The 25,097-nt window shown below is 38.5% G+C and overlaps 1 protein-coding gene across 1 annotated transcript; it reads right to left on the bottom strand.

The window, feature by feature from the left end:
- Positions 1–987: 987 nt before the first annotated feature.
- tbl3 (transducin beta like 3) lies at positions 988–24,754 on the bottom strand. Its single transcript, XM_042505747.1, has 23 exons — positions 24,606–24,754; positions 24,431–24,482; positions 23,765–23,860; positions 23,590–23,637; positions 23,334–23,475; positions 23,147–23,231; positions 22,294–22,464; positions 22,098–22,173; positions 21,573–21,669; positions 21,223–21,440; positions 19,839–19,980; positions 18,078–18,136; positions 17,839–17,945; positions 17,592–17,727; positions 14,332–14,571; positions 13,924–13,994; positions 11,927–12,083; positions 11,390–11,448; positions 8,985–9,088; positions 7,064–7,135; positions 6,745–6,903; positions 4,224–4,317; positions 988–1,880 (listed from the first exon to the last, which is right to left on the bottom strand). The coding sequence occupies exons 1-23, from the start codon at positions 24,635–24,637 to the stop codon at positions 1,523–1,525; spliced, it is 2,775 nt and encodes a 924-aa protein (XP_042361681.1). The 5' UTR covers positions 24,638–24,754; the 3' UTR covers positions 988–1,522.
- Positions 24,755–25,097: the final 343 nt, after the last annotated feature.

Genomic DNA, 25,097 nt, shown 5'->3' with positions numbered 1-25,097 from the left:
CAAACAAGGAAATGAGTTTGTTGGCGTTATGTGGGGTACTGCTATGACTGGCAAATTCACAGCAAACTATCATTGGTCAAATCTGCAGAAAAGTTGCGTCTCTGGACAAAATTGTGAGGTCGTGCTGAATTCACGGGGACTGGCTGAACTGCGTAAATAGTTGCCCTTTCAACACTGCCACATCCTAGAGGGGTTATATAGACGTTTGTGTGAAATGTTGTCATAATTAATGAATGAATTTGTAAGTTATGGCCAAAAACATGTTTTTTAAAGGTCACAGTGATATTGCCCCCCAAAATCTAATCAGTTCCTCCTTGAAGTCGAGTGGAGATTTGTACTCAATTTGAAGAAATACCGTCAAGGTGTTCTTGAGATATCGTGTTCACGAGAATGAGACGTACATACGGACCCGCAACCCAAAAAACATAATGCATCTGGCTACGGCTCTCAGAGGCATAAATTAAACAATTGGTTCTAAAATACTTGATTAATTTCATAAATGACTTGTTTCAGCTCCACAGCAGTGTAAACTAAGGCTGTAATTAACAAGCAGTTCAGCATAATCATTTTACTTCAACTTACCCAGCTAAAAGCAGATGTTTGGTTAAAACCACAAGAAATGGTCAGTTGTCATTTATATTCATTATCAAAACTCCTGTTAGTACTCGCATGTACCACAGTATTAGTTGCAAAGTTTTGGATCATTTTTGGGTCACATCCTTCTTTGTTCATGCCAAAAATAATATCAACTGACTCAGTGAGAAAATAAAACTTCACGACACGCCCTGCCCAAATGCTCCTGAGCTATGCTGCAATGAAAGCCAAAACCTCAACACATCCAACAGGGATTTTCTTCATGTTTCCACTGAGCAACTAAAGCAATCACATGTAAATAACTGATGGATTATATTTTACACCATCCTACTTTTTATCAAAGCAATGCTGAATTATTTAATATAAAAAAAAAACCCTCACATAAATCACAAAGAAGATATATTTTTTTAATTATAAACACTTGTAATAATGACATAAAAAAATTCTATGGTTGTATAAGGGAACCTTTTGTATTGATGTAGTCGAGCCGGTAGATCAGGACTACACAACATTGCAGAAGCAGACAATAGCTGCTGGTATCTGCAGCGGGGGAGGATCACTCTTCCTCCATGCCTGAATGGTAATGCAGCTCTGACCTCCTTCAGTCTCTCCTCTTTTCCTCCTGAATGTCCACCTTTGATGAAATCAGGCTGTTAAGTTTCTCTGAATTCTACTCTTTGTGAAAGAACTGATGCACGATTAACTTACTGGCACACGACAGAAAGTCTTTGCGAGCTGCTGAGACGTGGAGTGCACAGAGAGGCCTTTTATCTCTATCATCATCATCACTCCACACCTGTCTCTCGGTCTCTTCCTGCACTGCCACAATGTCAGTGTCAGTCCAGCTAATGGTCCGCGATAAGACGACCCTTCCTGGGGTTTTTTTTCTCCAGGAGTGACTCATCTGTCATCAGCTTGGAGATCCCTGTCAGCTGGCGAAAGTCTGGCATTGTGGAGCTGAAGAAACTTGGAGACATTTCACCACTTTTACTGTTTGATCCTCCTCTTCCTCATCTGAACTCTCCTCGCTTTCAGAGTGGTGGTTGCCGTTTGTTTTGGTGCTCTCTCCGTTTTCTACTCGCCCGTCATTGGCGGAAGCTTTCCTAGTAGCGCTGACCTCCTCCGCCTCATCTTCAGCTGGGCAATTTTGATCTTCATCTTGTCCTCCATCGCTGTCATCTTCCTCTTCTTTCTCCTCACCGCCGCTGCCTATTCCTTTCTCCTTGTCAATCATAAAGAAAGGCTGTGCAAGAGGAGTGGTATCCATTTCTTCATCTTGACCCAGGCTAGACAGGATATACCAACAGGCATTAGAGTCATAAAACAAGCAGGTTAAAATATTCCATGCATCATGCGGTTTCTCCAGGTTTTCGTGGGCTTGTTTGGGATTGTCGGTGCGTAAAACACGTGATTTCATGGTAGCTTTTAAAAAAAAAAAAAAAAAATGCGATACATGTTGCAGCGTTTTTGGGCGTTTCTTTGCAGTAAAATTGCAGGAGCGAGTGAAAATTACAAAAATAGTAGCTTTTTTTGCAGGGTTTCCCACACATTTATTTACTGTCGCAGCCCACCACGATTAAAACATCTGATTTTCTACTTTTGGAGCTGGAACATTTATTAGGTGCACTGTACAAACTGCTGCTGTGGAAAAAAATAACTTATCAAGAGTTCTGCCTGAGCTGCATTTAATGACCAGCAAAAAAAAAGGGGGGGGGACACAGACTGATACATGTAGACACACAAGCAAGAAAAAAAGGTAGAGGCTCCCCTCTTGTATAATTAATTGAAATTGATGGCAACTTGATCAAGAGAGAATAAAACTACACTGTTCTTCTTTTGTAATTTAAACAACAGTGACTCTGCGTATTTATTATATCTCATCTTGATTCTTTCAGCATATGCAATGATCTGAATGCAACAGCCTCTGTCATGGTGATCTGTCTCGTCTGTTGTCTTTTTTTAGCCATTCTGCAGAGTGTTTTGCAGTTGAAAAGTGTTTGTTGAATTGATAATTTTGTCTTTATCCACGTTGCACACATTGCAAAACACTTAACCCTCGATTTCATGATGAACATCGGGGAACTGTCTTGCACTTTCTTTCTGGCGGTTGTTGTTGGTAAGTGAGAGACATTTGTTTCTTACATTTCTGCATCTACACAACCAGAAACAAGGAAGTGAGTTTGGTGATGTTTTGATGCAGACTGCTATGATTGGTCAGAATGGTGGATGATAGGTACATTTTTTTGCAGAATATTTGAGGAAAAGTTGCAATCATTGCGCAGAATACTCGAGGATTGGTTGAATTTGCGGTAATTGTGAACAGGACATTGCAACATCCTGGAGGGGCTGAATATGACACTAAATGTATTTGCCATGCTGTTTTCCTAAATGTAAAGCTTATGATGCATTAAGAACTTTTCTGTTTCCAAATATCATATACAGTAACTCTCTTAGTATCAGTTTCATTTTCCACTGAGCTCACAGTGGAAAAACCAACAGTTGACTTTCTCAGATTTTTGTCAACAGTCAAAGCTTTGCTCATAAAATGAAAATTGTCGCAGCATGCCAAGTTTAATGCCAAGAATGCTGCTCTGCCACCTTCTCATGTTCTCATGTGAGACAGAAACACAACCGCAGTCTTTGTCCTTTTTTGGACCTCGACTGGAACGCTGGCTTATTTACGATATGTTTGACACACATAATGACAATATCTTGTTACTGTGCAGGAGAAACAGAGTGGTGCAGAACGCAACACCGACTGCACTTCTTGTTGTAGTCAGTGGAGAAGGACAAGGAAGTTAGTGAGCTCTACTCAGTGACCTGAGAGGTTAAATAAAGTGCGACAGACTAAACGGAGCCCGTCTGTCAGTGCAGCAAAGGTATCAATGCATGAGGCTCGAGCAACAAAACCACAGGATCATCCTGCAAACAATAAATCAAACTTAACGTCTGGTGCAACGTGATGTGACGTCCTCATTGCATCATAAATCACTGCGCAGTTAGAGCTGTTAAAGTTAAGACATTTTCTTGCCTTATTTAAGGTAGCTCAACAATGAGATAAGTGGTATTATCACTATTTTTTGTTTGTTTTTATAAATCAGATACTTTATCTTGATTTTAGCACCGTGTAAACAAAGGTTATTGTTGAGCTTCTTTTAGGTTTATCATTGTTTTTAAATGACGGTTTTAAAATAAGCAAATTTTTTCCAGCTGTGGCATTATGATACAGAATATCTGTGGAAGTAAAAATATCGGCACAAGGTAGAGTACTTGCTCTGGTTGAAGGCAAGGCAAAAACACTCAGGGAGAAAAGACGAAGCTGTATCTAATATCGCGCATCGCTAGCTGGCCCTCCCATTGCAAAAAAAAACATAAGACAAAAAACACTGGCCTCAAAAAATAAAAGACAAAAACATGAACATGGCAGATGTTACGGTTGCTTGTCAGCCCCTGTGGTTGGCTTGTCAACAGCACAGTATTGCGATATTGTGGTTATTGCAGCAGCCTTACGCACAGTGTTTTGCGTCTGATAAGCCTTTAAATGTATTAATCTATTGCTCCAACTGGACTAACTGGATCATATTTCATTGTCTCATTGGTGCCATACACAACACGCCTCCACCGCTTACCTGGCTGGTCCTCCGGCGACTCTCATCTTCTGCCACATGTAGTTCAAGAACATAGACGCCTGTAGCAGTTTGCCGATCCTCTGCATGTGTCTCTCTGTTGGAGAAGTAAACGGTCATCATTTCAGCCCAAATTAAAAAAAAAAAAAAAAAAAGTCATGAAATTTCACAATCACGTTTTCCAGGCCTGGGAAAGTCATGGAGTTAGTAAAAATATGTGAGATTGTTACAGTAATCTTTAGTGAATAACCTTCCTTGTGATGGAACGGAGCGGCAAATTGATTTTACGAAGCTGTTGAAGTTATGTAGCTCTAATATGTGTCCGTGTGATTTTTTTTTTTGTTTATCATCTCTTCATTTCGTCCCCTTGTTCCACCTCTCTCTTTCTCCCTGTATGCCAGCTGATGTTAAACAGCTTTAACAAAAAAACGTTAACAACTCTGGGCAAGTACGGCAAGAAAAAATATATTACAGGTCCTTAAAAAAGCCATAAAAAGTTTTAAAATGTTGCCTATTAAAATGTGTGGGACCCCTGGTGCACTCTTTCTATCTTGTATCTGGTGTTTATGTTTTGACCACAGTAAACAGAGGGAAGGAGTCACTTTGGAACAAATACCTCTTCTTTCTGTTTCTCCAGTTCACCACCAATACAATCATAAACCCTGCTGCAACTGTCTCGTATTGGCTCTATAGCTAAACAATTAATCATTTTCAAATCAACATATAATGCAATTTTTAAAATCAAAATAACAGTGATTTAAACAAACACACACAAAAAAAAGAAACGGGTCGGAAACACCTGGTCTCTCGGGCTCCATGTGATACATACGAATGAGAGTAGATGAAGAAAACGACTTATAAAATGTCACGCACAAGTTTTGATGCTCGCAGTGCTACTTTGTGAAGATCGCCAAGACCTGGTATGAGTACGATCCACGTTTTCATATTAAACTGTTTCCTGTAGCAAGTATGTCGTCGATTAAGTGTCTATTAAGATCACAGCAGAGTCTGTGTGTTTCCCGACCACAGCCTGAGACGCTGTTTCAGGAACGAAGTGATAGAGCAACAGTCAGCGTGTATTTAGTTTATGAACACTGCAGCTGGATATCAAAGAGATTCGTGTATCATTTTTTAATATTTGTAAATGGCCTGTTGTTCTGCATCACTTTTTCTGTTCTTTTTTCAGATTTTAAGTCCTGATGATTACATGTTCACAAGGCTTAAATATACAAGTTATGATATTCCACTGTAACTGAAGGTTTTCTGTAATTTAGTAGCTAAATAAAGATGCTACTCATATCAATTCATGCATCAAATCATCTCATTTCATCATAAGTCGACCTGTCCTGCAGTGTTTGTGTTTAGTGTAACCAGTGTTGTGTTGGTTGTACTGTAAAATGGTGTATTGCTTGTGTATAGTGAATAATAGAGATGTAAGGAACAATGAAAAAATTGCACACTGAACCCCAATATTAGTTTTTTTTAGCACAATTACATCATTTTCCAATATCATTCAGCTCCAATTGGCTCTAAATTAATTTTAAGATCATGATATTTGATGGTATATGGTTATTCAACGCTGTATTTTAGTATCTGAACGTTGCACATCACAGTGTGCCTCCTAATCACGACACACTTATCTAATTAAATGGGTTAAAAAGGAAGCTTCAGGCAACAGGGAGCATTCCTCCTGTTCTCGTTTTTTTCCCCGAGAGAGTCTGCAGTGACGCGAACATGACAGATGTCTTTAAACCCAGCCTTAAACCTGTTTCCATCACACGGTCAACAAACCAGTTTTGGAAGTATGCAATCTTTGGCACAGGTTATTGCTTTAGCAACCAAGATGTTGTTCTTATTATAGACTTAATCTCAATGCCAATTTATTGTTGCTCATAATTAGTGTATTTTATGTATTTTATATTGACGTAAAGCGCGCCTGGCAATCTCGGCAAAATATGTATATTTTATGTATATTTTACAAGAAATTTGGGCATATAATGTGAATTAAAGTTCTATAAATTTGGGGATTATCAGGGTGGCTGATTATCGGGGCCGATTATCTGTATCGGCATTTTATTTTAATGATCGCTGATAAAATTAATTAATTAAAAATTCTTTAAATTCTTTTATTTTAATAATTTTAATAATTATTTTTTTACATTTATTTTTTATAACCTAAATTTCCACTTGAATTTAAAAAAAGTTGCTGGGAACTTGCTGCTTTTGATGTTAAACATTTCAGTTTTGATTAAACATTTGCAAAAGGCAATTTAAAAAAAATTTGTATTGGAGTTTGTCATGTTTCAAATTCTAAAAATTGAAAGATTTTCTTTTTTTTATTGTAAATGCATTTCAGTTCCTGATCTCATCAACTAACTACTAATAATCAGTATCAGCATCGGCCCAGAAAAACCATTATCAGTCGACCCCTACTGTAAACACACACTTCCTTCTCCTCTGCCTGACGCATATATTCGCCTCAGTTGGACGCACATACAAACACACAGACACGTCCTCTGCTGACCTGTGTACGGGATGAGTCCCTCGAGGTGGGCTCGGGCGCCCTGATACTGCAGCAGCTCCTCAGGAGGCACATGTGTGAGGAGAACCTGGAGGACGGCTTGGGCATCCTGACAGTTTCTGGCGTTGGTGTTCCACACGGCACAATAGCGCAGGAGCGACTCTGAACGGGGTGGAAGTTGAAGGTGGAAAGGAAAGGACAAAAAAACAGACAGACTTTCTCACCTAATCTATTTGAACTTTAATTTCCTCATAAAAGATTATTTTTTGTGGTTTCTGTATTCCACCAATCAAGAGACTGAAGGACGCCGTAGATCTGTTACCTTTCTGATCCACTCGTAGTTTCAGTACCGTCTTCTCTAACAGCTCGTGGCCATCGTCCACCTGACGGATTGCTACGAGCAACAGAACAAAACGTCAAACACAGTTGTTGTGTGATAGTATGTCTGTATAAGTGAGTGATGTATACAGGTCTGCTCACACCTTTCCTTTTCGTGATTTGTGGTTGAAACACTGATTTTTTTTTGTTCTGTAGTTTGTGATTTTATGTAATTTAACAGCGAAGGAAGCGTGTGCCTTTGGAGGAGCAAAGTCTCATCAGCTGCCACTGAAACACATGCCTTTTGAAATACACGTCTCTAATAATTATTACATTATCTATCAAATAACTGATTTTATAACCACCTGTAATGATATATCATTATAAATAGCACTGGCTCAGGATTACATAACCAGAGACTCGGATGGAAAACTTGCATGTACACACCTTTTCCTGGCTCAATTTATACTACTGTGTGATACCACTTTGCATTATAAGTACAAAACTAAGAACACATCTGCCTTTTGTTTGACACATTTACCTAATGGCAAGGATGAGGATTGCTGATCCTCCCCGTACAGCAATGCATATGAATGACGTCCGAGACTTAAGATCAGTCTTTTCATTGCTTGTATATCTCTCTGGTAAAGAAAAGATTTTTCACTGTGAATTTTATTTTATTGATTTATGTATTATTTTAATTATTTTCTTAATATTGATTTTTTGTATGACTCTTTTTGCATATTTTTTATGACTTAGGTTTTTTTTTATATGTATTTATTTACATTCATATATTTATTTATTTAGTTTTTATGAATGTATCTATTTCTTTCATTTATTGATCTTTTATTAGATATACATACATTTATTTATACATTTATTTATCACAGTTTTATGTATTTATTATGTTTTATTATTTTACATATTTTGTACATTTATTTAATATTCCTTTTTTTTAAATTATTTTTTTCTACACTTATTTATTTCATATAAACGTTTTTTTTTTAGTTATTTGTTATTACACTTTTTAATATTACCCCCCCCCCCCCCTTATTTTTGAAATTTTTTTATTTTTATATTTATTTATTTTACCCCTTTTTTTTTCTTCTTCTTCCTCTTAATACTTTTAGGCCTTTTTGTTTATTTCTCTTTACCACCTCTCTTTCTCTCCAGGTATTTGACAATGTTTATGTACTTGTCTGGAAACAGGCAATGAATCTTTCACACTAGATGACTGATAAATGTATAGCCAGAAAACTTCAATAAACAAAACCAAATTTTGAAGATTTCCAGATTTTTGGGAAGCGTGGCCCTTAGAATTATGATAAAACACCATATTACTGACTACTGTAATAAATCTTTAAATGCCCTTTACTTCGCAAGAGTGAAGTGTCAACTTTAAAACACTGAAGAACATTCAGAGAAAGGGTTCAAAATAATGCTACCACCTACAGAAACATTAGAAATAGTCTGCGTTATGTCCCAGAAACCTCTTTTTCCATGACGGCTATTTAGCTTCACACAAACAAAACGTCTCTGCACTGAGTCACAGGGTAAGACACGAGAGCATGAACATTTGTGGAATCTAGGCGGCTTTTTGTTTTTGTGTTCACAGGCCGCATTAAAAGCGGCTGTTAATGAAGCGTGACGACAGACTGACAAGATAACAAAAGGTGAAGCAATGAAGGACAGAGATGCAGTGAGTACACAGAGGAGGTTCGATGTCTTAAGAGGGAAAACTGAAAAAAAAACGTGTACCCCCTGTACATGTATGTAACCAGTAAATGTTGGAATAGCGATATCCTGCTAGCCTCAGGGTTTAAGACACTTCCCATCTCTCTTTCCCCTCAATTCCTGTTAGACCTCCACTTTCCGCTTGTCAGTACAGCTGAAAATGCGTTTGAAGAGTTGTCAAACAAAAGTACCTTTGATAACAGTGAGCACGGTGTGAGGCTGGTCCAGCGAGATGGCGAGACCCAGAGCCTTCAGGTATTTCTTCTCATGCAGCAGGTTTGACAACTCCTGCTGCCTTTAGACACAAGAAACACACATTTATACACATGATGCAAATATGTTCAAACACAGATCCTCAACGTTTACTGCAAATTAGCTCGAAGACTAATGACCAAAGATGAAATGTCAAAACAAATATGTAGTTCTTCAGTAGGCACGTTTACATGGAGTCTACTAGTCTGATTAGATTCAGTTTAAATGCCCAGTGCTCAATAAAATTATGCAGAAAAAAACATTGTTACATTTTAATCCATAAAAAAAAGTTACATGTAATAAAGTGGACACCAGAGGAAAAAAGTATTGATCACGCCAACTGAATTCTGTTTTATACTTTGCAGAGAAGCCTTTGTTTGCAATACAAGAGTCAACATGCTTCATGTACAGAGAATCAAGTTTTTTGGCTTCTCGTTTTTTTTTATTAAAATAAAATCAATGTTTGGTCTACATTTCACATTAATAGCTGCATTGGAAATATGTGCACTGAAAAAAATGGCGATGTGTTGAATACTTATTTCCCCTTCTGCATGAAATTTCATGTCACGTAACGGTATATATCAAAAACACAGCAATTGTTCTGTTAATACTATTAATAAATGGTTTTAATAACCACGCCATACTTCATAATATGAATATTTTCTTCTTTTATTTTGGCTCAAATGAGACAAATGAAAGGCTCAAAAAAGTGAAACTGAAATTCTTTCAAAATTGAGGCTTTAAGGTTCCTAAGTTTCTGTTTTTGTTTCTGTTTTTACACTGCCACTCTATCCTCGGCCTCTGCATAAATCACATGACCTTGCAAGGCAGCTGCATTTTCAGGATCATGCGACGCTCACAAGATCACACGAGAATCCAGCCCTGGTTTTCGACATAACCTTTCCTACATACAGTTCCAGTGAAAGAGACGGCATTGCCATATCTCTACAGGTGAACAAATTTCTACTGATGAACAGTGTATACCGTAATATCGCCCAACACTACCGGAAAATAATTTTTGTGATATTTGTTAAACAGGCTGGCGTCAAAATGAATGCATGTGTAACTGCATTGTGCCCACATCTGCTAGCAAACATTTAAAATCATTAAACACAATACAATCAATCTGTCTGAGGCATGAAAATCCCTCCTTCTTATCAAAACACCAACCTGCCTGACCTGTGACCCGCTGAGGTCCACCTTAGTCTAACACAGTCTTTGTTTATTTATGGGGCGACTGGATGTCGCAACAAGGGGGACTAAAGTCACATCTGACCTCCGACAAAAGAGGACAAGACTGTTTGTCCAACACTTCAGTTTAAGTGATCAGTCGGAGGTGGAGGGCTGAGTGACATCAGCCACCTCTGGCCCAGTTTACACCAGTTTATACTGTGTGTGTGTGTGTGTGTGTGTGTGTGTGTGTGTGTGTGTGTGTGTGTGTGTGTGTGTGTGTGTGTGTGTGTGTGTGTGGTGGTCAAGTGTCCCTAGTGCAGAGCACACTCCCACAGCATTAGTCTACTAAAGATGGTGAATAAAATAATGCAGGCTATGTGTTTATTTGCACACAGAGACGGAAAGTGATTTCTGATCACAAGTCGGGACACATGTGGGGACGGGTTCTAATAGCAGGTGTGAACAGACACACAGCAGGATTTAAATTTTTGCACTGGATTGTACGATAAATATGACGCAGGCTCTTTATGTAGATGTGTACCCTACGCCGCAGCCCGACATGAAGACCCCAGGAAATGTAGCTATGTGTTGCGGCAACTCAGACCTCCAGATTTTTTTTATTTGCATCAGTGGAAATAAAGGAATATTTATAAAGTAATAATATTTATGTGGAATACGTGTCTAGTATAACACATTTGTTTTGGCGGTGAACCTTGCGAGTTATAATTGAGACAAATCTCGTAACGTTACTTTTGTTAATGTTGCTGTCGGCTTTATGAGAGCAGAGGAAAACCACGCTAACCGCAAGTCTAATTTATGCGATGTAAAATGCCGTGGGCGTGTCTAACAGCGTGTTGTTTTTGTGGTGAAAATGTTTTGTCGGTAAACCTTGTAAGTTATAAAGAAGTCGATCTGTGTGCTTGTGTTTGAGATTGTTGCCATCAAGCCATTTTTTAAAATGTGGATTTTAGGTGTGTGTTTAATTAGTCTTTACAGCACTTCACAGAAACCCCCCCGCCACATCAGCGCAAGAGTATAAATGCTGAAAACAACGTAGGCTCTGAATAGCGTCGATGCACAACTATAAAATCCACCGCTTTCCACTGACTGAATCACCCTACACACATCTTAATACCAGGTCTAAACAAGCTCTCTGATCCGTGTAACTTACTTGAGTATCTGATCCTCCTGTTTGGCCTGCTCCTCTGCCAGCTCCACCTCAGTCACGTCCTAGCAGTGGACAAAAAAACAACATTTTTTTTCGTGGTAATCTCTTAACCCCTGCAGGGGATATTCTTAATTTTGTCCCCCCCAAGAGAAGAAAGAAGTCAGTTAGAGGTCGGCTAAAAACAACTAACGAGATAAGATGTGGACTGGAAATTCTGCTAAAAGGAACTTTAGCAGGTCAATTATTTGCTGTCACAAAGACCAAAATATTTAGCGTCACCTTCTTACTTTATTTGACAACTGATACCAGACATTGTTTCTGAGTTGTTAAACAACAAAACTTCCAAAGAAAGCTCCAAACACTTAATCTGTTGCATCCTGCCAGCACATTTATGTAAAGTTAGGAGAGAAAAGAAGCACTAATGGAAGAATAACTGTTTGCTTTCTTAATCTTACAATCAGTCTTTTAGAAGTTTGATGCAAACTGATCATCCTCCCTCCCTTTACTAAGTTCAACAGGTGACTATTAAGTAAAAGTTACCATCCACACGGCGATGTTAGAGTCTGCAGAGCCCGTCACCATCTTGTCATCCTTGCGGCTGGCGTGGAGACCCCACACTTTGTCCTGGTGGGCGTCCAGCGTTTTCACGCACTCGTTGGTCTTTATGGTCCACAGCTTCACTAAACCATCCGAGCCACTAAAGACGAAGCACAGTTACAACTGTGTAAACAGTCAGTTTTTTTATTTAAAGATGCTACATGACTGACGTGGATCCACATTATCAATTTTTTTTTTTTAAAAGCGATCCCAAACTACATGCCAATTCTGAAAAGGTTTTAATCTGTCGACAAAAAGTTTGTTTGCAGCTATTTTGTGACATCAAATAATTATTACAGTTGTGGAGCAAATGGTAAATACTCTGTGGTTCAGTCCTTTAAAAAGAAAACATTTGCTGCTTTTCAGAGTTTTATATAATTTTGAACAGTGGCTTTTGGACTGTTAGTTGAACAAAATAAGGCATTTGAAAATGTTATCTTGGGCTCTCAGAACTTCTGACAGGCATCTTCACTATTTTCAGACTGTATAGTTAATCCATTTAAAAAAAATAAAAACCTACATTAATTAATACTAAAAATGCTCAATAGCTGACATCCAACACTCAAAACAGTCAGAATGCAGACAAAAAATTTAGCTTATTTTTTGGGTGTGTAGTCGTTTTGCAATGATGGACGATGACAGTCATCGATCAATAAGCACAACATCGCCCATTTCAATCGCAGAGACATCATAAAGTTGCAATTTGACTGTCTTTGCTCATACTGTATAATTCCCTCTTTGTATAAAAGTATGTTGATTTCACTGTTGGGTATCTGAGACCATTGCTTTAAAAATGAATAATAATAAAATAATTAGCAGCTGTATATTATTAAACCCTGTGTGGATGTGAAACTGTTGTCTGGCATTGTTCAGGTCAAACCTGAAGTTAGTGGGACTTTAAAAAAAAAAAAAAAAAAAAATATATATATATATATAAAAACAGCTGACATTTTGACAGCAGCCGAGATCGCACTGTTTACCAGAAATAAATTCGTCCTAATGAGTCTAAAACAGTAATTGCTGTTGGCTGCACAGCACAACTCTTTGCGTGAGCCTCTGTTTCAGAGGTGCTAAAAATAAATGATTTCTGAGGAAAACTGCTGTTTAATCTGGTTGTGACACACTTCAAATTTAATAATTAATCATGTGGTGTCAGGTCAGAGTACTGACTCACTAACTTGCTGATACCCTATCCAGTTTTTTTAGGCAGTATTTGCATCACTTTCCTTACTGGTATCAGTTCATTGTTTTCCTAAAATATTGTTTTTTCTGTCTACAGTCAAACAAAACACATTTTATAAAACAGCTTAGATTTCTTCTTTTGTGTATAAACAGGTTACTTGAGCCTGCAGCAGCTTTTTTTTCCACATTCTTCAATCTTATTAGCAAGCAAGCATGACTGGTTTCCAGAATCCCAGAAATGGATCATTACAGTCAGACAATAAGAGATAACATGATAAGCATACATGAGGGTTTTGAGCAAAGTTTTCCGTATGTGAGGCTGTTTTTAAGAATCACATTGAGTCTTCATAATGTTTCAAAATGAACCTGTTAATGATATGAAAAAAAATTAAATAAAAAAAAAAAAAAGTGTGAAAGTAGGCTCGGGCAGTATCACGGTGTTACAGTATGCCAGGGAAATTAGAAACCCAGACAGTATAATTTTCACGACTGACAAAAATGCTCCTTTTTCTATTAAACTGACACAGAGATGCTGTATTGAGATAATGTAGTGAACAGCATGCACCACCAGGGGTCATGGTAACTGTGAGTGGTGGGGATAATATTACAGGACTGTTAACAGCCGGCCAACACAATATACCATCGTGCAACATACCACAGCGAAATTTCGAAAAGTGGAAAAAAATGATACTGCTAAAACCATCTTCTAAGTGTACTTTTATGGTAGAAAGCTTTGCATGAGAGGTAGTTTAGTTTACCTGGTGAGCAGCTGAGTGCCTCGACTCACAAAGATGACCTTCAAAACCGATGCATCATGACCCTCGAATGTCTAAAAAAAAGATTATGAGTAAAAAATAAACAATAATTTTTACTTTACGACAAAAACAAAATCGCAGTTATAGTCAGCTATGAGAATACAACAAATTCATAAGTATCAAAACAACTCTGGCCCTTAGGTTTGAGATAATTATTTCACAACACTCAGCGCCACAGAAAATCACCTGTTGAACTGATGTCATGGCGTGTCTTTAAGGTGTGTCAGTGTGAGACAGAGCTTTCATTGACAAGAAAACGTATTGCACACATAACTAACGTATGCAATCACTCCTCATATTCTGTGATAAATGATTCGCTCTGACACACGTATGTTTAACCTCATGGCCCACCTTGAGGCAGCTGAAGTCCTGCAGACTCCACAGTTTGGTGGCGCCGTCTGCGGAGGACGTGGCCAGCACCTGGTCGACAGGAGAGAAGCAGACAGCCCAGACGCCGCGTCTGTGGCCCCGAAACACCCCCAGCAGGCCCACAGTCCCCTCCCCCGTCAGCGACCACAGCTTGGCGGTGCGGTCCTGGGAGCCTGAGGCCAGCAGCTTGTCATTGGGCGACACCGCCACACTGTTCACATCCTGGAGGAAGGAGAAATGAAAATTGATTAAAAAGGAAGCCGATGCTGGGAAACGTGATGGAAAAAAGAGGCTCTTGGAAAGACTGATTCTATAATTAATGTTTCTTCCATAAGAAACAGATTCTCTAAATTCTTTCCTCTACGCTGCCTCCAGTGTCACCTCACTGCTGAGTGACATCTCACATTGTGTGTTAATCTGATATTTCCTGAATGTTCTTCGCATCAACAAAAGATATAAAGTTAAGTAAACCGATGCTGCTGATGGACAGACTGTCAACTGTCGTATCTTACATCTCCAGGAAATCACGGTGTTGAAATTTTACTGTGAGTAGAAACCTGCACACAGTAATCAGTCTCACTGGGGATCGCACTTTTTTTGCACTTCCTTATGTGAAAAGTCACCTTGCATAAAACTGTTTGCAAAGAGATGGCTGGAGACTGACTCACCTGCGTGTGTTTTTGTGTGTGTGTGGCTTTTTTTGTGTGTGTGTGTCGGTGTAAAAGTGAGAGAGGTTACTTAGTCATTACATGGAAATATCTACTGTAGTTAGGATTCTTTCTATCAAAAGTTTATCATTTTTTTCTCATCAGTATACGCAAATAAAGATTTTAAAGAAATATTCTACAACTGGAATCTTTGTTACACCATAATATATCAAAAATTTGTCAATCTTGGAGTTATTCAATGACCTCTCTCATCAACTTCTACTTTTTCACTAAAAACGACTGTTTCATGTGATTTCTTAAATGTCATTATTAACAAAAATACTGCTTCTGTTATGGTGTGGATTAAACAAACAAAGCTGATTTCTTGCTCATGTCTAAATGCAGAAATCAAACGAAATTAGAGAGAAAATTAATGAAAAATACAAAATGACAACAGAATTTTACTTTTGTAGTTGGTTCAGGTAGTTTTTTATTTTAACTAAAAAAAAAATAATGATCTAATTTAATTCTGCCTAATATTTTGATGAATCTATTTATTGTTTGGTTTGTAAAACATGGAAAAGTATCAAGAAATTCCCAATCATAATTACTCAGAGCTCAAAGTGACATCTTTAAATGTCACACTTATTCATCGTACTGTTATATAAGACAAGAAAAAGGCAGCAAAGTCTCACTGAAGTTTAAATGTGTGCATCTGCATGAAATAAAAGTGGCAGGAGTGCAGTCATGGGAAAAAAATAAAGCTACAGACTAAAACTGAAACTAAAATAAAGAATAGAAGCTGCCAGAAATCCTTACAGCTGAAGAGTCGGACTGTTTATAGATTTCAGACACGTTTGCACTGCAGAGGAAAAACAGCCTTTTCTCTTCCTGCATCAGTCCAAACGCTCAAACAAAAGCAATAAACAAATAAAAAATCAGCCGTAACCTGATTTGATCTTGTTTCTGGAGTAACTTGCAACAATGACTTCATTATTCCCCAGAAGAAAGGTTGGCTGAGCTGTACGTGAGTAAATAGAGTCCTTTTCAACAAAGCTGTGACGTGTCAGCGTCTTTTCATCAAATTACAGAAAAGCTTTCAAAGAGCAGCGATACTGCTCGGAACCTAGGGAACGCCAAAAAAAAACAAAAAAAGGTTATATGAAAGGGATTAAACGTCTCGGACTTCCTCCTCTTTTGATCAGCAAACGATGGGAGGGTGCAACATTAAATTCTCCACTGCCTGACCTCTGAATTTGGTTTGTATTTCAGCCAAGACAATGACAGTGACGAATGCTTCTGGATTTCAAACAGCGACATGCGTGCACAAATGTTAACCACATTATTATTGTATTTCACCACTTTAACAAGCTGCCAAATTTTTCCTGTCATTAAAATTTATAGGACTCAAACTGACACACTTCGACACCTCACTTAGTTTGCCATCTTAGAAATTTTTCTTAGCTGACTGACAGAGCGTCTGTCTCTTTGATGTGATCATGTGAAAGAACCACAGGATGGTTTTTGGGGGAATATATCATGCAACCTCAATCTCACATTTATTATCCAATGAAAAATGCATTTTACCAACAACTTTTCTATAACTTTTCCATAATATTTTACCCAATTCAAGTATTTTGAAAGGGGCAGGACTAAAAACCCTCACAGCCCAGGCATTTGTGAATGAGCAAACTGCTCACGCTCCCTATCTTTACTCACTAATGAGATATTCCTGCCATCAACCAGATTCTTATGCCAAAAGATAAGACCAGCAAGAAACGGGTACTTTGCAAAATATCGAGGCCCCTTTTTTGGAGGATAGATAACTGAAAATCCAATCAAAAGTCGAGCAGAGCAGCACTAGATTTTCAATGCAACATATTTCTTGTAATTTAAGACGTTTTCTTTTCTTGTGCTGCTTTCAGACGCCTTTCAGCGTTATTTAAGCCTTAGAATTCTGAGCAAACTGACGTGATTTCTTACAATAACGTGGGGAAAAAAGGCTATGAGCAACTTAAGAAACATTCAACAAACTAGTAGATTTAGAATATTATTTTTTAGAAAGCTACAGGGAAAATCATCTAGGGGAAAATTAGCAAAGGGAGCAAGGTACATTTCTTACAATTACATGTTTAAAATTATGTTTCAAAATGAATTATTCATTCCCCTGTTGTTTTTTTTGTTTCTTTCTATCTTTTTTACTAGTTTTCAAGTAATTTTCTTGAACATTTAAATAATTTTTTGCACATTTTAGGTGGGGTCTTTTTTTTTTCATTGGTCATTATGTTCTTGTTTGCTTGAAATAATCAAGCCCATTTGCTCAGGTTTCAAAGGATTAACAATACCCAAAACAATGCAAATTCAAAACTTTTCTAAAACTTTGTTAACTCCAAATCACTTTCAGGCCTGGACACTGTTTTTCACATTTCATAACTTTTCCAGGAATTTCATGAACGTGGGAACCCTGAATGGAAATAATATTTTGCAGGACGTTTGGATGTCGCTCTGAAATGTTCTGTTCTTCTACACTTTGCGTGCTTTCAGCTACAAATGGTTACAGCGTTTTTCTTCCTGAAAAGTGCGTAAAGCTTGTACCTTGTCGTGCGCCTTCTCTGTGGTGCGAGGGGTCAGCTGATGTACGTCCTCTCCCGACACAGACAAGTCTGCAGGTAGATCCCACACCTTAATGGTACAGTCTTGACTGCCAGACACTATAAAAGATGCTTTCATCCTGGACACAAGCACACAGAAAGATCGAGGATCACAGATTGTCCTTTATTATAAAGTGATTCCCTTCTTTTTAACACTTTTCTCTTTGCATGTGTGACTGCGTGAGTGTTACCTGGAGCAGGTGATGGAGCCAACAGCGTTAGTGTGGCTGGAGCCCTGAGCCACACAGTGCACCTGACCGCTGTCGCCGTCCATCTGCCACACACGCACCGACCTGTCCTAAAGACAAAGACACAAGACACATATTATTGATGGCAGTTTAATATAAGACATGTCTTGACCTCTGTAAGTTCGTGTCGGACTGTGTGCACGTGCTCAGTGTGCACAGTCATTGATTGTTTGTCTGCTCACCTTCGCACAGCTCACAAAGAGAGAGCCCTTTTTGAACACGTCCAATGAGAGGACAGTATCTGTGGACGATAAACAGATAAAAATAGCTGTGAATGCCAGAGCAGAAAATCATCTTTCCAACAAGCCCACTTTTTAACAGCACGAAGCTGAGATGACCTCATTGTGTCAGAGCAGATTTCTTTCATTTCTGGTTTCTCTTATGACACATTTAATTAGCGCTGATCCTGACACAGTTTATAGAGCCTCTGTTTTTAAGTTTTGCTTTTGATAACTGCGCTATTAGAGATTTATATACTTTTTAATCCATGTACATCTTTTATTCCTATAATATTCTTTATTAATTTAATGTATTTTGAGTTAAATTTGCTATAATGTATTTTTTTATTTTTATTTTCACTGGAATCAAAACTGGTGCACGTCATACAGCACAGCATATCTTCATCACTTTTTTGTTAACAAAGTGTGAGAGAGGTAAATAAAATCAAAAATAAATCAAAGTGTATGTTGCCAAATCAGGCAACAGCGACACCAATATGTTTTTTCTGAAGAGAAGAAATAAAAAAAATAAAATAATAAAGGGAAAAAGGAAAAAAAACAACAAAGTAATTGAAAACTAAAGAAATTAACTGTAACTAATCTGCTATACTGTTTAGGCTACCTTGAATGTTTGAAACAGCTACCTTCTTTGATGAAAGGTTATTATTTTTATCTAATAATCCGTCGGCCTCGATACTAAGTTTACTTTTATGTTTTTTTACAGACTGGTCACATCCCAGTCAGCCAGGCGTCTCCAAGTAATAAAAGATCTTCTGAAGCTTTAAAAACCTCCAGAAAATATTGCAAAACAGACTGAAGAACCTATTTTACCCACATTAAAGGTGGAGTCAGCTATTCTGGAGACAGACTGTTGATATCTGAACTATCTGACACCTAAACAAATACTGCAGCCCTCCTGTCCGTGCTCCTTCAGGAGCTCCAGTAAAATCTCCAATGTTATTTAGATTTCATAACTATCATGGTGTAGCTCCGTTACTCAAGGACGAGGATGTGGAAGAGTGAGAGAAGATGGCGCGGTGTTATGTAGCTTGGTCCGAGCCTCTTTGTCGAGCCAGAGCTGAGTCTGAACACCAGATTGTTTTTGTGCACATGCAGAACCTACAGCTAGCAGACTGTGAGGAGATATTTGCTGAATTAATAATCATAAAGTTTTTTATATAGCGCTTATCAAAACCAACGTGACAAAGTGCTGTACGATTAAAAATTTTAAAAAAACATACAAGAAAAAAAATTTCACAACACAAAAGAACAAAAAAAATATAAGAACAATACACAGGAAATATTGTTAGAAAAAAGAAATAGAACATGGAAGAAAAATTTACAATCAGTGGCTGAGAAACAAAATCAAAACAATACAAGACCCAGGTACCATATATTAATAAAACAATCTATTATAAAGAGATTATAAGAATGCCTTTGGATAAAAATATGTTTTTTAAAGGAAGATATTGACGTAGCAAGACTGAGATCCTGAGAATTAGACAAAAAGTGCATTGAACTGCACCTTTAATGATTGATAAAGTGTCTGACACCCAACATTTGTGTTAAAATGTGCACAAGAAAGATACTTGAATCAAATGAAGAAACAAGAAACCACTTTTCTGTTGAAACTTTCTGCCCTCTGGTGAAATGACAAACGCTCTGCTATGCGTGTCACGCATGTGGGCATGTGAATGAGCACGCTGCCCTCTGCTGGAGACTGACCTGTGTGTCCGTAGAGGATCTGGCAGCTTTTGGTGAGCAGCTCAAACACCTTCAGCTGGCAGCTGTTGGTGGCCACCACGATGTGGCTGTCGCCTTTACCCAAAAACTTCACGTCCAGCACTTCGTCATTGTAGCCCACGAACTGTGAGAGGGAGGGCAGAGGGAGAAACAGAGGACGAGATTGTCCATTAACTTTGCATAACCGGAAATGAAACCAGACTGAGATGCCTGGAGTCTTTAGCTTGACATTAAACAAGTGATCTTTAAGAATTTGCAAGGAATAAAATATCTATATAATACCATTATAACTCAGCATGCAAGCTAATACAGTAAAACAAAAGAGAAAAAAAGCCAACATTTCTCCCCAATTCATCCGATAAAAGACTAACATTCAATTGCAGGGCAATTTATTGAGCTACAATAGAGCGTTTTCACAGCGTGTCATGAAGCCAGAAGTCGGATAATGAATGTAGACAACAAAATCTAACCAAACTCTCAACTGGTCATAATCACTGTTTTACGATTTTAGTGTATTTAGCCAATGGCTAGTCGGTCGGACCTGGAAACTACAAATTGCCAAAAGTTACAAATCAGGCAGAAGAGTGCAACAATTGTCTGGGGAAAGGTGTTTGTGGTTGGCCAAACTGAACTGAAATTTCCAGGACAGGAATATTCGCAATATTCAAGTTTGTTCTGTGCATTTCCTTTCAGCTATGGGAAATATTAATAACAGTAACTCCTAGCTTATTTTCTATTGTATTCGTACATCAGCATATTGATATTAAGCTGCTGTTTCATCCAGTTTTGAAAGAATATCTGATCTCATTTCATACCCTGCTGCAGAAGGACAAGAGTTCGAGTTTTTGTAAATTTTGTCAAAAATTTAACTTCAAAAGTGTAATATATTGAATTATATATATCACAAAAAAACAAGGTTTCAGGGTAGAAAATAGAAGGCAGAATTGTCAGTTGTCACTCCAAGACAAAGGAGCCAGCTCACAGACTCTCTATTAACCTTAGTTTCTTAAACCATCGTGCCCTTTCTAACTCTTCTCCATACATTTAAGGAGCCTTCACACATTTTCCCAAACTTTTCTGTGGTTTTGACATCCTAAAATTGGTACCTCTGTAATGGCCTCACCAAGTTTTTTTTTTTAACCAAACTGTGATGTGAGTATAAACACTCTATATTGCAGTCAAGGCAACAGTGAAAAGACAAACATAGACACAAAAGAAATCATTAATTATAACTTGAACCTATTGTCAGTGTAAATGGAAAATCATAATTTATCAATTTCAGCATAATAAACAGCACTTAACATTACTGTCACAGCGTTTTCAGTACCGGATATGAATACCTCTCATATGTTTCCTCAGTACACACCTGCTGCTGTGTGGTGAGACCAGGCAGCTGGTAAAGCACGATGTTGTGTTCTGCTGTGACTGTGGCCAGTCTGGAGGAGGCGGGCAGGTGGAGGAGGTACGTCAGACTGCGGGGGTCGTCGTCCTTGTCTTCCTCCTCAGAGACAGCACTGTGGGTGGAGGGGAGGGTCTGGGTGTAGACGCACCGTGCCGTGCTGGCCTCCCACACTCGCAGTATACCTAGAGGCGAGAAAGGGAGAAGAGGTGAGAGACGGCATTAACAGCGAAGCTCTGGAGGAATTGCTGCCTATAAAATCTGGACTGATGGACAGCGAAGCAGATTAAATCTTCAGGACAATTCAAGAGGCGAACCTTTGCTGCCAGCTGTGACGAAATGTAAGTCTTTCCTCTTCACTCCAATCGGAGACAAGTCCTCGTTCTCAGGCAGAAGCGCAACGCCCTCCACAGCCTGCGGACGAAGACAACACATAGAAATGAAGCTGCTTTGTCCCACAAGACGAGCGCAAGAAGATTTGATTTTAATATTCTTTGTTAATCAAACGTGATAATCAGACACAACGTGCTCTTGAGACCTTTTGAGACTGGGTGCTGAATCCTTTAAGTGGGTATCAATACAATTAAAATCAGGACAGCACTCCGATTATAGTATTTTTATTGTTTTCACACAGACGTTTCAGGCCAGACGCCCTTCTTCCGCGTGCACATACAGCAATACACGCTGATGGAGAGCGGCTGGCCTGAAACATGTGTGTGGCAGTCATAAAAAATGCTATAATCAAAGTGCTGTCCTAATTTTGACTGCCTTAATCAAATGTGAAGCATCTAAAAGCAAAAATAAATACCTTCCAGTTTTCAGCACAGTTTCCACAGTCTTACCTCATAGACCGGCACAGTCCTCTTGGCTTTCTGAGCCTTCAGGTCCCACACTGTACAGATCTTGTCTCTGCCAGAACTGCAAAAAAACGACACACAGTAACAGCAAGAAGAAGAAAAAATGTGTAAACACTCAGCATTAGAAGCCCCAAAGCTTGAAATGTTGTAAAAAGCAGCTTGTCCACTGAGTGTACGGTACCTGACCATGGTGCCGCCATCGGGGCTGAAGCTGAGTGAGGTGACGGCGCTGTAGTGACTCTGCAGCACGCACACACACTGGCTGGAGCGCAGGTCCCACAGACGGATGCCACAGTCCAGAGAGGATGAGAAGAGCTGCAGCCTGCTGATGTCTGGGTGGAACTGGACCAGGCTGCAAAGACACACAAAATGTTGTTACCGAATTTAGGTTTTTAGTTTAAAAATCATTTTTATTTTAGTTTTCAAATGTTTTTTTTGTATCATGAAACATGACCCCTTGGTGATGAGGAATTCTGTAAGTTAGCCTCATTATTATTGTTAAGTTACTTTTATTTTGAGCTATTTCAATGCAATGGCAGAAAAAAAACATAAAAATTCCATCTCCAATGTCTTAGCATTTTTAAGACTTTTGAAAGACTGATTTAAGACATTTTAATGCCACTTAAGGCCTTATTTTAAGATGATGGATTAAATGCCTTTTAAGACTTTTTAAGGATCTGTGGGAACCCTGGACTTGTCAGATGAAATCACGTTAGCCCTATTTATTTATCAAATAGCTTTTGATTTAGATCAAACTTCACCAATTCTAGACTATTTCATCAAAGCAAGGAGAGCAGTTTTAACTGTATTTAGGCACCATTTACAGCTGGCTTTTTAGCTTCTTTTTCTTTCTTTCATTTTTTTTTTAGGTTTTTGTAGAAAAACGTGTTTGTGTATCTCAACGTAAGATACTTAAAAAAATAAAAATACATACATTTATCTTATCTTTTTTAAGAGTCTCAGTTTTTAAACAAAGAAACAATATCTATAAATATCATTCAAATTATTTTCTGTTCACAGATATCAAAACTTACTGCACAACACCAGATGAACCTTTCAGGTTGTGGGTGCAGTACTGCTTCACCACATCCCAGAGCTTTATAGTTCCATCACAGCCACCTGCAAGATGACATGAGGAAAAACTGAAAACTGTCCATGCAGCAGAAATCAGGCAGAAACATGGGACACAAGAGACACAACGTATTGTCATGAGTTGCTGACCTGTGGCCAGGAGCGTGGAGGTGGAGTCAAAGGTCATACTGGCTACAGGAACAGTGTGAATGGCCCTCCAGGAGCGAGTGCACTGAGCCTGCTGCCAGTCCCACTGCTTCAGCAGCAGAGCTCTGCTGGCTGTTACCAGCATCTGTGGAGGACAAAGAGCAGAGACAAACACACACACTCAGTAATCTTCTACAGACCGATACGATGAATTCACACTGTGAAGTTTAAGTTATATAACGACAGATGTTTGTTTTACCTCATCATCGCAGCTGAGAGCGAAAGATGTGATGTCCTCTTGATCATCCTGCGATTACAATATGGATAAATAAGACAGAGGATTTCAGGATAATCAGAGGAACAACACACTGTTAGAGATTAACAGAACTGAACTGACTCTGGTTGTCAAAGGTAAACATCCATCCTGTACTCACATGCTCAACACAGTGGACGATCTTCCCGGTGCTGATCTCCAAAACATTGACACGAGATCCACAAGAGCAAAAGATGTACTTTTCATCTTTGCTGATCTGAAACAAAAAAATAGAAAGAGATGTTAAATGCCAATTTGTACAATTCTAAAAGGGTTAGGGTTAGTATTATATGTGTTGTAGTATTTTGATCACAAAACACAAAAACTGTTGTCGTGTTTTGTGAAATGTTGTTTTAATTTCTGCCATATCGTGTTTTGTGAAATGTCATTTTAACTTTTTAACATATTCTATTTTGTGTAATGTCTGTGTTTTCTGACATGTTTTGTTTAGAGAAATGTCTGCATTTTCTGACATGATGTGTTTTGTGAAATATCATCCTGTTTTCTAAAGTGCTGTTTACGAAAATTTGGTTTTGTTTTGTGTATTGTCAAATACTGTTGTGTTTTGGCCATCAAGGCCGCCATAATACTTAAAAGTAAATGCCAGGGTAGTTTAGTCTCTGCTGCATTACTTGTGACCAATCCTGTTTTAACCTGTCACTCTCCAGTCCCCATGTTAACCTCAATGCCGTATTAAACCACTTAATTCTTATTTCAGGCTGATACAACATGAAATTCACTAATTTTAGCTACACTTTTAACACAAAACACAAGGCAGAAAACTCACCTGCACTTTTCCTCCTTTGTAAAACGGCTCAATCTTGCTCTCAACGACATAACTGTAAGAGAATAACAAGAATGTAAATACGAGTTGTACCAACTTTCACTGACACTTTAGCCTAGCTTGTGTTAGCTGGCTAGCAAGGTTTGCAGCCTGCACGTGTGACGCGTTAAAAACATACTTTGTTTTGAACTGAAGGTTAGTGTTTGCCATCTTGCTCACGAAAAATGCCAAAACTTAAATAATATGGCAGCTGTGGTGATGTAAATGACTTATTTCTCAATACACACGTTGCCTACAATCAACACATCCATCCCGCATGTTGATACCACCGAGTCGCAGCCATTGTACGTCATCTGAGCGCACTGAGTTGTGATTGGTCAGGCGGAATTCTGAGCGCACTGAGCTGTGATTGGTCAGGCGGAATTCCACTTTTATTTTCAACAATAAAACAGACAAAAATGCATTAAAACGCTTGTAAAGCAGCATTTTGGAGGAAACTGAAGGCTAGAATTAACACAGACTATTTCTGCCTGATCTCTAGAGTTTTTAAATAAACTTTGAATTCAAATTTAGTCCTCCAGGCTCACAACAATAGAGTCATCTGAAGCTATTCATGCTCAAAAGTCCCTGTTTGACGCGTGGAGCTTTGCTGCTAGAACAGCAGGGAAAG

Source organism: Plectropomus leopardus, chromosome 17 (genome assembly GCF_008729295.1).
Source record: "Plectropomus leopardus isolate mb chromosome 17, YSFRI_Pleo_2.0, whole genome shotgun sequence".
Taxonomy (NCBI): Eukaryota; Metazoa; Chordata; class Actinopteri; order Perciformes; family Serranidae; genus Plectropomus; species Plectropomus leopardus.
The sequence above is the reverse complement of the archived record's forward strand: the minus strand, read 5'-3'. Positions and strand labels throughout refer to the sequence as shown.